Genomic DNA, 14,340 nt, shown 5'->3' on the forward strand with positions numbered 1-14,340 from the left:
GGGGTTCGTGCGGGGCGGGGGGTCCGGTACCGAGAGGGTCTGTGTGGGTGGGGGGAGCTCAGAACAGGGGGCTGCGTAGGGCGGGTACCCCGGACTGGGGTGGCTGGGGTGGGTATCCCGGACTAGGGTGACTGAGGCGAGCACCCCATACTGGGGCAGGTACCCCTGGACTGGGGTGGCTGGGGTGGGTATCCCGGACTAGGGTGACTGAGGCGAGCACCCCATACTGGGGCAGGTACCCCCGGACTGGGGTGACTGGGGCGGGTACCCCCGGACTAGGGCAGGTACCCCTGGACTGGGGTGGCTGGGGCGGATATCCCGGACTGGGGCAGGTACCCCTGGACTGGAGTGGCTGGGGCGGATATCCCGGACTGGGGCAGGTACCCCCGGACTGGGGCGGGTGCCTCGGACTGGGGCAGGTACCCCTGGACTGGGGCGGGTACCCCCGGACTGGGGTGGCTGGGGCGGATAGCCCAGACTGGGGCAGGTACCCCCGGACTGGGGCGGGTACCCCCGGACTGGGGTGGCTGGGGCAGGTACCCTCGAACTGGGGCAGATACCCCTGGACTGGGGCAGGTACTCCCGGGCTGGGGCGCATCCGCACGGTGAGGGGTCCCAGCATGGGCTGCGTGCGTCCCCGCCTGGCTCCAGACACGGCTGTCCCCCTCACCTGCCTCTCGTCCCCAGGGTCTCCCGGTTCTCGGAAGCCTCTCGAGCCGCTCTGCCCTCGCCATGCTGCGCCTGCTGCCATGGCTCCGTGCTCTGACCCGGGAGAGCGTGCGGCCCGGAGTCCGGCAGGGCCTGTCTGCCGCTGACGGCGGCGGGGCCGGGATGTATCCCACCTGCTACTGCGCGGGCAGAGCCAAGCAGCGGGCTGTGCTGCTGCCCCTGGACCCCTACGGCCATGGGCTGCTGCACGCCTTTCCCCCGGACGCCTACAGGACTCGGGGCCATGGCAAAAGGAAGAGCTGGAACTTTATCCATGAGAAGATGAGCTACGACACCTTCTTCACCATGAAGCGGCTGATAGAGCGCTCGCGCAGTGTCGGGGAGGTGCTGCGGTGGGTCACGCAGAACCCGGGCAAGGTGTCCGCCAGCCACTACCCCATCGCCCTGCACAAGCTGGGCCAGCTCCTGCAGCAGCAGCAGCAGCCCCCGGGCCAGCCCGCGGCCAATGGGGAGAGCCGCGCGCCCGGCGCGGTGCTGGAGCAGCCGGAGTTCCAGGCCCTCTGCCAGGCCATCATCAGCGGCTGCTCCAAGTTCGATAACTTCAGCATCGTCAACTGCCTGTACGCCGCCGCCGCGCTGGGTGAGTGTCCCGGTGCCCGCCCGTGCGGGGCCGCTGGCAGCGGGCAGGGGCGGCGGGGTGAGGGATGGGGGCAGAGCTCGCCACTCTGTCTGCCGCAGGAGGAGGAAGGACGCAGCAGAACAGGAGCTGGCGTCTGGATTTCTGGGTGGATTTCGGGTGACGGTGGCTTTGTGGCCCCTGGAAGGAGGCGGCTGTGCTTGGAATGTGCCACAAGGGGGGAGTCAGGGGGACGGGCTGCTCCGGGAGGTCATGGCTGGAGCACCAGGCATGGCAGCCCGAAGGGCAGCCGGAGTGGTGGCAGCTCTGCCTGGCGGGATCGGGATAAACCGCTCCTTGAGTTGGGATCCAGTCCCTGCAAATCAGCAGACATCGGCATCCCAGTGTGGGACACGAGATCCTGGCCGACCCTTTGCACGCCGCGAGCCCCCGCCGTCGGGATTGCAATATTCCGGAGAAAGGCTCAGGCCGGATCGGGCTCCCGCGCAGCAGCAGGCTCCGGGCTGCCCGGCGGGCTGTGTCCCCGGGCACTGCCGCTTCCTGGGGCCAGGGACCCTGCGGGTTCTCCTGCCCGCGAGAAAGGGGCTGCCAGCCCTGCACCTCTGCCAGCCCCATGCCCGTGCCCCCCGCGCGCCAGTCCTGCCCTCCGGTTTGCTGTTCCCTCCCGCTGCCGCCGCACGCCGGGCCGAGCCGTGCACGGAGACGCCCGGTCCCGGCCACGCGTTGACGCAGTAACTCCAGATCCCGCGGAAGGGGGGAGGGAAGCCCTTTCTGCTCTTCCCGCTCCGCCCGATGGCGCCAGTGTTGGTTGGCACCCCGGGTGCCTCGCTGCTCCAGCTTTGACCACACTGCTCCCCGTCGGTGCCCTCTCCTGCGCACCACGCTCATTAACAGAAACGCTCACCCGCCTTCCCGAGGCCTTTTTAGGGAACAAAGCGACTGCTCGGCCCAATCCCTCACTTCCCACCTTCTGACGGATTTTTGATTAACGATAAAAGCAGCGACTCGCCCCCCGCTGCCGCCCCGGCTTTAAAGCCCTGTCGAAAATTGGGATCTGGCTTAGGAGACCAGTGGGCTGCCGGGGCCTCCCGCGGTGCCGAACGCTTCCTGTGGCTCCTGGAAATATCCCTCCTGCCGTGCCAAGGGCGGCCGTGCCTGGCCTCGGGTCTGCCCGGGCTTGGGTAATGCATCCGGAGCCGGACGGAAGTGTTTCCCCTGGGAGGGAAAGTGGAAAATGGGAGAAAGTTAGAAACGCGGAAGGGCTAATTCCAGATAGTTTGTATTTCGGAAACGTGCTGCTCTCCGCTTGTTCTCCCACCAAAACTCCTCTTGGAGCGCTTTCTGAGGTGTGTTGTTTGCCTTTAAGAAGTTTGGGACCTGAGGAATAACCGCGGATTTGCGGGTGAACCAAAGGGCGTTTTGGTGAGGCGGGTGGGAACCATCCAGCGGCTCCAAGTGACGTTTTCCAGGGTGCTGGTGCACTGGTGTTCCCAGTTTGCCACACCGGTCCTCTTTCCCTTCCTCGTCCCCTTCCCAAACCCTCGTCTCGGGTTTGCTCACCGCCACGGCAGACCCATGCGGCCACGTGCCGGAGCTGGTGAGGACGGCCGTGCCGCGCCGCGGCGAGGGGCGGCGGCCGGGTGTCCCTAATCCCTTCCCGCCGCAGGCCTGCCCGGGGAGTCGCCGCTGGTGCGGGTGCTGGAGGACGAGTCCCGCAGCCGCCTGGGCCGCTTCAACCAGAAGGACGTCTCCATGGTGTTCAGCAGCGTGATGAGGCTGCACCCGTCCAGCCCGCACCCGCTGGTCGAGTCGTGCCTCAGCAGCCTGGAGCGGCACCTGGAGAAGGAACGCCACCCCCAGACCCTCTTCCTGCTGCTCTCCTACTACCGGCTGCGGGCGCAGGCGCTGCAGGGCCACCCGGCCCCCGACCAGCAGCTCGCCAACAACCGCAAGATCCTGCGCCTCGTCAGGCACACGCTGGGCCAAGTGAGCGCCATGCGGGAGCACGAGCTGGCCCTCCTGGACGAGATGCTGGCCCTGTGCGCCCAGGAGGCCAACAACAAGGCCTTGGAGGCCATCTTCAGCTCCCAGCTCTTCTACGAGAACCGCCAAGAGCGATTCATCCGCAGCATGGCAGGTGAGGGCAGGTCCTGGCCCAGCCCGCGGCGGCAGCGGCGTGCCGGGCACGCCGGGCAGCCTCGCAGCCTCTTTTCCCGGCCCTGGAGCACACCTGGGTCTGTGCCAGCCCCGGCTGGGCATGCGGAGCTGCAGGGCTCTGCGTTACGGCCGCCCTGGCACTGATGTCCCGGCTCCCCCCTTCCCGGGGCTGTGAGCCCACCCTGCCTCCAGACTGGGAGCCGGTTGGTTTGGTGGGGTGCCCACAGAAGGACCCCTGTTCTGTGCACGTTCCAGCTGTGCTCCAGCTGTGCCTTCTGGGTGCGCACGACGGGAATGTGCCCCAGCCTCTCACAAGCCCCACAACTTGATGGGTTTTGGAAGCCACCGGGGTTTCACATGAGGTGGCTCTGCTGCCCAGCCCGTGTTATCCCTGTCCTGCCTGGGCATCCCCCTCCTGCCCGCACTGCCCGGGCTGCAGTGGCTTCTGGAGAGCTGCAGCTGGGACAGAGCTGGGCCCCTCTGACGGGTGCCCCGCCGTGGTTTGCTCCGTGCAGAGTGGCTCCCCAGGAAGGCGGAGAACCTTACCCCTTACACCATGGCCCTCATCGCCAAGTACGTGGCCCGGCACCGGCTGCGCGAGCCGCGGCTGCTGGATACCATCGCCAACTTTCTCCTGAAGCGTGGCGAGCAGCTCGACAGCAAGGTGAGTGTCCTGCCCGCTCCGCGGGGCTGCCCCGGTGAACCACATCCCCTCTCTGCCGTCGGGCTGGGGCGTCTCGCTGGGCACCGACCGGGCTGTGCGGGGTGTGAGAGCCTGTTGCTGCCCAGCTCTGGGCAGCGCTCGCCTGGCCCAGCCTGACGCCCTCTCCTCCTGCTGCAGGTGATCCAGAAGCTGGTGTTTCCCTTCAGCCGCATGAACTACCGCCCGTCCAACCACAGCGAGCTCTTCCCCAAGCTGGAGGCCATCCTGGAGCAGAAAGCTGGCAGCTCACCCCTGGCAACCGTCAACATCCTCATGTCCATGTTCCAGCTCAGCCACTTCCCCCAGACCGTCCTGCACCAAGTCTTCTCCCCGGCCTTCATCACCAACGTTATGAGTACGTCGGGCCTTTTCCGGGGCGCTGGGGCGGAGGTGGATGTGGATGTGGAAAGTGTTGGGCACAACAGGCTGCCCCAGGAGGGCAGGACCACCCCGCCGGCAGGCGCCCTGACCTGGCACGGCTGCTGGGCAAGGAGGGGCTCGCGGCCACCCAGGTGCCCTCTCCTGCAGGCAGCCCCTACGCGCTGATCGTGCGCCGCTACCTCTCGCTGCTGGACGCCGCGGTGGAGCTGGAGTTCCGCGACTACAGCGGCCCGCGCCTCGACCCGCGCTACCGCGTCCTCATGTTCGAGCACGCCCTGACGGCCGACGAGGCCAACAGAAAGTACAGGTTGGCGGTGGCGGCGTGCCGGGCACGGGCACGGGTGGGCTGGGCGCGCGGTGTGCCGGGCACCCCGCCTGTCCCTCGCGGGTGGGCAGCGCGGCGGCGCTCGGGGTGTGTGGTCTGTGACCTTGTGGCAGGATCCCGGCCGAGGATGGTGCCAGGGTAAAGGCCGGTCCGTGAGCTCTGGAGCCTGTAGAGGAGCAGTGTAGAATCCTGGAGGCATTTCAGTTTTGGAAAACACCTTTGGGATCATTGAGTCCGGCTGTAAACCCAGCACTGCCCAGTCCACCGCTGAACTGGGTCCCTCAGCGCCACACCTACACAGCCTTTAAGCCCCTCCAGGGATGGTGGCTCCACCACTGCCCTGGGCAGCCTGTCCCAACGGCTGGCAACCCTTTTGGGGAAGAAGAACGTGCTGGTGGTGTGGCATTATCGGGAGCAGCCGGATGAGCCGAAGCGTGCCCGCTCCTTGCCCCGGAACAGCAGAGCCCAAAGCCAAACATGCTCCTTATCTCTCGCTCCCCAAGGCCTCGGCGCCAGCGGAGATGTGCTCAGAGGGAGAAGGCGGTTGGCAGCGCACACGGGGGCAGGCAGGGGGTCCTCCCTGGGCACCCCTTGACTCCTCTGTTCCCCCGTAGCTACAAGGGGCTGGTGGCCGAAGCGCTGCGGCAGCTGGTGGGAGAAGAGTGCTACCGGCAGGACGAGGTGCTGCCCCCGGGGTACTGCACAGGTATCCTCGCTGGGCACCCTGCTGCGGGGCCGTGGCGCTGGGGAGGGCGCTGGCACTGAGGATCCGGGGGGCTGTGGGTGCAGCAGAAGCCCCGTGGCTGCCCGGGCGCTCGGGGGAGGCCCAAGGGTGGGGGGTTATTTGGGGCAGAACTGGGTTTGGCTGCTGTGTCGCCACGTTCCCGTGATGCCGCCTTCCCCCAGCACGCTGGGACGGAGCTCCCCGAGCCGCCCCCGCCACGGGAGGGCTCGGACGGGCCGGTGCAGTGGGGGTTCCCTGCGCTGCCGTCGGCCGGGCTGGCTGGCACAGGCTCCCTGGGGCACGCGGGGGCCCTGAGCCCGCATCCCATCGTGCTGATCCCTGTTCTCTCTCCGCAGACTTCCTGCTGTGGGTTAACCGCTCGGGCACCGTGCTGCCCCTCTCCCGTATTCCTGCGGCCTCCAAGGCTCCCTCTGCCCACGCGACAACATCCCCGGCCGCCGTGTCCTTGCGCTCGAGCGTCCTGGCCCTCACCTCGGACTTGCAGGACTTTGCCCCGTTTGCTCCAGAGGTGCCAAGCAGCCCCCCGGGCTCCCGGGAGAACAACCTGGCCGGGCGGTTCCTGCCCACGCTCTGCCCTGCCCCGGGGGGGCCCTGCTACCAGCCCCCCTCGGACTATTACTGCGGCCTGAGCAAAGAGTCTTCCCTGGAGAGCCAGGGCAGCTCCACGTTAAGCAGCCCTTCCGAGTGCCTCTCCGTGCAGCCAGCTGGCACCCCTGACTGCTCGCCCAGGGGCACCTCCACAGCCACCCTCTTCCAGTTCCCCATTGGCAAGATCCTGGAGGAGGAGGAGGAGGCCACCGCCAGCTGCCCTGGGCACGATCACAACTGCTTCCAGGGGGAGAAGGGCCAGGACGAGCCGGAGGAAAGGAGCCCACCCCGCAGCGAGGACACCTGCCCTCCGCCCTCTCCGTGCCGGCCCAGCGCCAAGCGAGGACCAGGCGATGGGCCGCAGGGAGCCGAGGAGATCCAGAGGTAGGAGCAGGGCCGGTCCGTGTCCGCGCTCCCTTCCGGCAGGGCAGCTGCCCCGGGCCCGCGCTGGCACCAGCTTCAGCTCCTGCCCTCTCTGGTTCCCTCCTGCCCTCCCCGGTGCTGCTGGGTGCCCAGCAGCAGCCCAGACCCCGGGGCGCAGCGCGTCCCGACCCCGCTGCGGCTGCCCCTGCCACCAGCTGGGTGTGGGGAGGTGGGGGTGCTGCCCTGCACCCACCGCTGTTCCAGGCACCGGGCGCAGGCGACGCCGCCGCCGATCCTGCCCACGGGGCCTGGCATGGGGTAACACCGCCCACATCCCGCCGCTCTCCCCTCTGCAGGGTGGTGCTGTCGGTCAACGACAAATGGCATTACTGCCAGAACTCCGACATACTGGTGGGCTCGCGAGCCATGAGGGACCGCCACTTGCGGCTGCTGGGCTACTGTCTGGTTCAGGTAAGCGGGGGGCTGCTCCCTTCCCCTCCCTTTCTCGCCCCGGCTGGCATCCTCGCCCCCGGCTGGCATCCCCGCTGTAAACTCTCCTGACGGAGCCGTCCTTCCCTGCTTGCTGCTTGTGAGAGCAGCAGTGACTCATCCTCGCAGCTCCTTTTTGCCTTGCCCCATCCCACCCCATGCGTTTTCCTGGGCGGCTGGTGGGCGATACCAGCCCCGGTGCCCTGGTGGAAAGCACGGACAAGGGGACGGCCCCTCCTGTCCGCTGGTCCTACGGGAATCCCATCCTGCGGGTCTGCTGCCTGGCACTGAGACCTGACCCATGCGGGGAGGGGAGAAGGAACTGGCTCAGCCCGGGCCCGGCGGACACATCGGCGGTGCCAGCTGCGGGGCCGCGGGGTGGAAATCAAGTGGGGACGTGGCTCAGCCGGACCCCTTTGCTGTGGGCCCGGCTGCCAGGGCTGCGGTGTGCCCCTGGCCGCTGCCCGGGGGGGCAAGGAGGGCCACCCTCCCTCAGGTGCCCGAGCGGAGCCCCGGCTGTGTCGGCTAGGTGCCTATTCCAGAGCCCCGGCTGCGTCAGCCGGGTGCCCATCCGGAGCCCCGGCTGCGTTGGCTGGGTGCCTGTTCCAGAGCCCTGGCTGTGTGGCCGGGTGCCTGTTCTGGAGCCCCGGCGGCTCCAGCCGGGTGCTTATTCCAGAGCCCCCCTGGCTCCGGCCAGGTGCTCGTCCAGAGCCCCGGCAGCTCCGGCCGGCTGCCTATTCCGGAGTCCCAGCAGCTCCGGCCGGGTGCCTATTCCGGAGCTGGCTGGTGCGCGGTGAGAGCCGCCAACGGAGAAGCCCTCGAGGCGCCGGCGCCACCCCTCACGATTGTCCTCCGGTTTCTCTGGGAACGCCGGATGTGGTTTCAAGGTGCTGCTCCTGCAGGACGGTGTGCGGGTGCTTTGTGGCTCGAGGATAGACCTGCTTGCTTCTCCACCTCAGAGGCCACCGGAATTAGTCATGGATGTGCCAAGCAGTCCGTAGCCATTTCATAAAGCTCCTTACCTCCCCTGCTGCCGGCGGCGCAGCGTGCCGGCACGGAGCTCCTCCTAATTTTGGAATTTGCAGCGTCCATCGCTCCGGAGCCACTTGTTTGTGCATAGCTTTGGCAATCCCGTGACTCGAGATGTGGTATTTCCTTGGAGATCCCGACCTGCGGGGCGGTGGAGCAGGACCAGCTCTCCTGTGCGGCACGCCCTGGGTCTCCCTGGCGCTGGCGTTCAGGACGGCTGCGCGGGGCCGGCCGTGCCCGCAGACAGCAGTGGGACCCAGCAGCACTGTCGCACGCGGAGCTCCCTGGTGCCCACTGCCAGGCTCGAGGCTGGTGCCGCGGGCCGTCTCCGTGTGTCTGGGCGCTGGGATGCCCTCAAGCGAGGAGGGCGCTTGGCACAACTGCCTCTGCTCCGAGCTTTGTGCCGCCGCGTCTGAGCTGCCCCTGCCTGCCCTGTGCCCAGCACACCCGTGGTGGCCAGGGACTGGGCTCACCCTGCGCTCTGCCCAGCTCAAAGGTCTGCCCCGACTCCAGCCGGCTCCGGTGGCAGTTACCACTCGGGTCTGCGCCCCCGGTGCGGGTCCGGGCTGCTGTGGGAGGCCGAGGCTGCGGCACAGCGGGGTCTGTGAGGGGCACGGCAGGACGGACGGGGTGCGGGCGGGCAAGAGCCTGCTGCTGTTCCCGGCGTGCTCCGTCCAGCAGCGTGCGGTCAGGCGTGGGGACCCGCGGGCCGGAGGCCACAGGAGCGCCTCCCCTCCGTTCACCGTGCCCGATGGTCGTGCAGCCGCCGGTGCCGTTAGCTCCCGTCGGGTGCGGGAGAATGGTCCCATCCCTCTGTTCCCTCCCATCAGCAGAAAACTGAGTTGGAAGCGGATCATGCATAGTGCAAGGACTCCTGCAGCGGAGCACGTGTCTGCAGAGCTGTGTTCAGTGCCCTGATGGACCTCTTCTCCGTGGGCTTCGGTTCTCCTCTGATCCTGGCCTTCCTTCCCCACCCGCAGCGTCCGGTGCCAGCAGGCTCCGGGCAGCACTACCTGCAACAGGCTCTGTTTGTCCTAAACCCGCCGTCTGCTCCGCCGACGTGCTCCGGGTCCGGCACCGTGAGAGCGAGGAGCAGCAGCTCCGCGGTTACCTCCTTCCGTGCTTGTGGTTCCAGAGGTCGCTTCCCATTGGCCACCCTTTTAGGAGGAAGAACCTCAGGCAGTTCAGCTTCTTCCTGAGCTGAAGCTGCTCCATGGCTCGGTGGTTGTTCCTGCTCTTCCCGTTCGGGGTTTATTTCCTCCTCCTCTTTTTCCAACAGCTTTACAGAGCCGCAGAGGAGCGGCGGTTGGTGGGGCCCTGGTGGCCATCCAGGGCACCCCCAGCCCAACCGGAGCAGGTGGCTCGGTACCGTGTCCGGTCGAGTTCGGAATGTCTCGGAGATAGGTTGCTTCCTGGGCAGCCCGTTGGAGGCCGAAGGCTGGTGCTGCTTTACCCCCACAGGAAGGGAAGTTTTCCTTATCTTTGAGGGGTGGGGCTTTCTCCTCAGTGTAACTGGGATTTCCTGTCTTCTAGGTCTGTGCCCATTGCCTTGTGCCCTGTCACTGGGCACTGCTGAGTCTGGCCCTGTCTTGTTCACCACCTCCCGTGGGGTGTTTGTACCTGTAGATAAGATGCCCTGATGCTTTTCTTCTTCAGCTCTGTCAGCCTCTTCCCATGTCATTGAATCCCAGACTGGTTTGGGCTGGAAGCGACCTTAAAGACCATCCAGTTCCAACCCCCCTGCCATGGGCAGGGACACCCTCCACTACACCAGGTTGCCCAAAGCCCCATCCAACCTGGCCTTGAACACTGCCAGGGATGGGGCAGCCACAGCTTCTCTGGGCAACCTGTGCCAGTGCCTCACCACCCTCAGAGGGAAGAATTTTCTCCTCAGATCCCATCGAAATCTCCCCTCTTCCAGTTCAAAGCCATCACCCTGTGTCCTGTCACTACACGCCCGTGTCCAAAGCCCCTCTCCAGCTTTCTTGGAACCCCTTTAGGCACTGGAAGGTGCTGGAAGGTCTCCCCGGAGCCTTCTCTTCTCCAGGCTGAACAGCCCCAACTCTCCCAGCCTGTCTCCAGAGCAGAGGTGCTCCAGCCCTCCCATCTTCTCCGTGGCCTCCTCTGGCCCTGCTCCAGCAGCTCCATGTCCTTCTGATGTTGGGGACCCCAGAGCTGAAGGCAGCACTGCAGGGGGGTCTCCCGAGAGCAGAGCAGAGGGGCAGAATCCTCCCCCTCACCCTGCTGCCCACGCTGCTCTGGATGTCACACGCTTTAGTCCTGTAGTCATCCTCGTTGCGCCGCACAGGACCCCCACAGTGTGCCCGTGTCTTGTTCTGGGGTGCCCGGCCCGGGCCGGGGCGGACGTGTCTGGCCTGTGCGGAGCAGCAGAGGGGGATCAGCTCCCTCGCCCGGCTCGTGGCGCTCCTGCCGCAGCCCGGGGTGCCGCTGGCTGCCGTTGCTCCAAGGGAGCGTGGCTGGCTGGCATTCCGCTTGTCCGCCGGGACCTTCGTCCCTTTGTGCCAAGGCACTTTCCAGGCAGTTGGCCCCAACCTGTCCTGGCACACAGGGCTGTTCCTCCCCAGGCGCAGGACTTGGCCCTTCTCCGCCCCGGGGCCTGTTTCCAGTGTTTTCCGGTCCTTCCGAAGGGCAGTGCAGCCGCCTGGTGTGTCACCCTCTCCTCCCGTTGCTCCCGGCTGCAGCCTCGCCGGGGACACGCCGGATCCCCGCGTCCAGGTCACTAATGAGGATACTAAATGGTCTTGGCCCCGGTGCCAGCTCCTGGGACGTGCCACTGGCACCTTGGTCCAGCTGGACGCGGTGCTGCTATTCCAGCTCCCTGGAATAGCCTGGCAGTCCGGCCCTCCTTATGTTTGATTTAAGGCCTTCTCCTGTTGGCTGCCGCTCGGCCGGTGCCAGGCTGCCTGGCATGCCTGGCATGCTGCTGAGCTGTCTGGGTATGTCTGTGCGACTGTGCCAGGGCCACACTCCTTCTCGGGTGCCACGGGTCCGGCAGCGGCGGCAGGTGTGGATTTGTCAGTGCCTCTGAACAGGGCATCCTTCCAAGAGAGCCTTCTCCTGCCATGGCACAGTGCACCAGGGCTGCCCGCGGTGACGGCAAAGGGCACCGGACCCGGACCCTTCCTCACCACTGTCCTCCGGCTGGACCCGCGTGTTGCTTCCGCCCTCCTGGCAGGGGGCAGGAGTGCTGCTGTGGGGTCGCCTCCCGCAGACCCTCTGCTCTGCCCGCAGATCCTCGGGCTCTCAGCCCCTTCCAAGGGAGATGTTCTTCTCCTTGGTGCTCCCGACCTTTTGTCGGCAGCCAGCTCTCTTCCCTCGGAAGTTTCTGGGTAAGGACATGGTCCTTCCAGCCCAGGATCCTGCCCTGTTCCCCCACACCCTGTCCTGGCTCTGGCACTGTTCGCTCCCAGCCCGTTTGGTTGAAGGAACTTTGTGCTGTTGCTCCTTCCGTAGCCTGGGAAGGGCAGGGCCGCTGGGCAGCCCGACCCCGCGGAGCTGGGCACAAGGGAAGGAGCAGGAAGCTGCAGAAGGAGGCGGCTCTGGACCAGAACTGCCAGAAACCTTTCATCCGGACCCGCTGCAGCCAGAGGACTTGGTTCCTTCTCCCGGCGGTTAGCAGCCGTCTTCGCCGTGGGGCTGTCGGAGAGCAGCGCCCGCGCGGCCGCTTCGCTGCCCTGGGAGCAGCGTGCCATCCCTCTGGGATTCCCATCCCGCTTGCTCATCTGTGATGGTCACAAATGGGTGCTGGGACCCCGTGCAGCACCCAGGTCCAGGATCTGGCGTCCCTGAGCCGTCTGTGCCAAGTTTTCCCGCCCGACCCTGTCGCTATTGGCCCTGATTCTCAACAGCCTGGTGAGAGAAAGCTTCCTCCTTTGCAGGCACACTCCCACGTGTCATGGTCCGCGGCTCCGGGATGGCATGATCCGGGATGGCAGCGGCCTGTCCAAGCAGCCTGGCATGCTGCTGGTGTAGTGACCACCCCCGTGCCATGCACGGAGCGCGGCCCGACCGACAGCTCCTGCACACCTGGCTCCGTGCAGGCTCCTCCGGAGGCTGGGGCCAGGCTCCAGCCCTGCTCCGAGGAGTCTTCCCGGCTGCAGCCCCTCCTGGGCTCGGATCTCCTGGAGCCTGTGCACGGTGAGGGCCGGACTGGCGGCACGGCGCCAAGCGGCACGTCCCTTCCCGACAGGGAGGGAGGCTTTATCCCCTGCCGCGTCCCGGGCACCGTCGCTCGGAGTGGGCTGCGGTGTGCCGAGGCCGCTGGAGCTGCCTCTTCGGCGCGGAGCTGCTCGGCTCAGCCCCGAGGGCTGGCAGAGGCCGGTGAGGCTCTTGGCCAAGAGCTCCTCCGCGGCGCCCCGGCCCCGTGCCGCTGCCTCTCGGCAGGCTCTCCCAGCCCGCAGGAGGGCTTTCCAGCTTTCCTTGCGCTTCCTCATTCCCGGGAGGGCCGGGGCAGGACGGCTCTTGCGCCCTGGGCTGGGCTGCAGAGGAGCTGCCGGAGGGTCCCAAGTGCCCTCAGCCCGGCTCCACAAGCGCGGCCGGTGCCATCTGGGACGTTGGACCGGCAGAGCTTCCAGCCACCCCGAGCCCCTGATACCCGTGTGGAGGGAGCGCTGGTGGTAACTGGAGTCTCCTGTTCTTGTCCCTGCGGATCCGTTCCTGCTGCAGTGCGACTTTGCTCCGTTCCCCCGGCCCTCGGTGCTCCCAGGGACGAGAGGGACGGGAGCCAGGAGAGGGACAGGGCCCGGCGCCAGGCGCTTCGCTGCTCCCACCCCTGTGGGTGCGTCTGTGTTGCGCTCAGGGTGGCCCAGGGCTGGCGCTCGGGGTGGCCCAGGGCTTGTGCTGACCCAGGATTCGTGTTCAGGGTGGCCCAGGGCTCATGTTTGGGGTGGCCCAGGGCTGGCACTTGGGGTGGTCCAGGGCTCGTGGCCCTTCGGGGGGTGTTGAGCTCCAGGTTGTGTTTGCTGTTCGGGGGCAGAGCGCGCTCCTGGCTCCACAGGCTGGCACCCAGTTCAGCTTTCCCAGGGGGTCTCCGCTGCCCCGTCCCAGCTCCCCTGGCCGAGGGAGGGGTGTTTCCCGGTGCCTCCGTTCCTGAGCCGGCCGTGGTTTAAGTGATGCCCTGCGGAAGAAACGGGCTCGGCTCAGTCCCACAGCACATTCTGGTGGGAGGCTGATGGCTGCCGTGCCTCTTCCACGTGCTGCCCGCTCCCGGGTGCAGCTCCGTGCCATCCCCTCGGCTGAGCGGGAGCGCCGGAGGGCGGCTGGGTTCTGCTCGTCACCCCTCCGTGGTGGCTGCGGTTGGAGGCTGTGGCGAGGCGGGTGGGCTCCCCTCGCCCTGCGGCACCCCGTGCCCTCCCGGGGGGCTGCGACTGCCTGTGGGTTCTCCGCACCGTTGGCAGTGGGGGCAGCTGGAGCGGGCAGCTGGGTTTGGGGAGAAGGGGTGGGAGGGCAGAGCCAGCGGGGGGCTTGTGTGTCCCCCCCATGGCTGTGCCTTGGCCGGGGCCGAGCGGGAGCCGGACGAGATGGCTGTGCCCGGGGCTCAGCTCTGCCCAGGGCTCAGCTCTGCCCAGGGTGCCATGGGATGCTCCCCCCAAGCCCTCACCGTGAGCTGGAGCCGCATTGCCCTCCTTCTCCCGGGAAGGGTCCCAAGTCCCTGTCCCCCCCCTGCCGCCACTGCCGGGCCAGGGTGGCCTCGGGCTGGGGTGGTGGTGGCGGAGCTGCTCTGACGGTTTCTCCCCGTGCCCCCCTTTCAGCTGCCCTACACGGAGCTGGAGAAGGTGAGTGGCATCGAGGAGGCCAAGCACTACCTGCGGCAGAAGCTGAGGGAGCTGCGCTTCTGAGGGACGGACACCCCAAGTCCCGGGTGGGGAGGGGGGGTACAGAGCTGCCCTGGCTGGGGGGGGAGGGTGCCGGGGGGGGCACAGGGCCGGGCTGTGGGCACCTGCCCTGGGACGTGGGGCTGGGGTAGTGTGAGATATTTATTGCCATTAGTGGGGGGAAGGGGTGTGACTCGGCTGGTGCGTGGGGGACGCTCGGGGTCTGTGCTGCTGGGGGGGGGAGGTCCCTCGCTGCCCCCTCTGCCCTGGCCCTGCCGCCCCCAGTCCTGTATGCGGGGGTCGCTGCAGGGGGGGCCTGGCTGGGGGAGGGGGGGTCCCTGTGTCCCCGACACCCCTGCGGGGAGGGAGGGCTGCGCCTGGCCCCACCGGCGGGGTCCTGGGGGGGGGGGGGGGCGGGGG

At 67.5% G+C, this 14,340-nt stretch overlaps 1 protein-coding gene across 1 annotated transcript; it reads left to right on the forward strand.

The window, feature by feature from the left end:
* The first annotated feature begins 732 nt into the window (after window positions 1–732).
* On the forward strand, window positions 733–13,955 carry FASTK (Fas activated serine/threonine kinase). The gene is made up of 9 exons (XM_086630894.1): window positions 733–1,309; window positions 2,973–3,443; window positions 3,979–4,127; window positions 4,305–4,521; window positions 4,695–4,854; window positions 5,487–5,578; window positions 5,953–6,589; window positions 6,925–7,039; window positions 13,858–13,955. Exons 1-9 carry the CDS (start codon window positions 733–735, stop codon window positions 13,942–13,944), a joined length of 2,505 nt encoding a protein of 834 aa, XP_086487020.1. The 3' UTR covers window positions 13,945–13,955.
* The last annotated feature ends 385 nt before the right edge of the window (window positions 13,956–14,340 follow it).

This window comes from Tauraco erythrolophus, unplaced genomic scaffold (assembly GCF_009769465.1).
Source record: "Tauraco erythrolophus isolate bTauEry1 unplaced genomic scaffold, bTauEry1.pri scaffold_58_arrow_ctg1, whole genome shotgun sequence".
In the NCBI taxonomy this organism is placed as follows: domain Eukaryota; kingdom Metazoa; phylum Chordata; class Aves; order Musophagiformes; family Musophagidae; genus Tauraco; species Tauraco erythrolophus.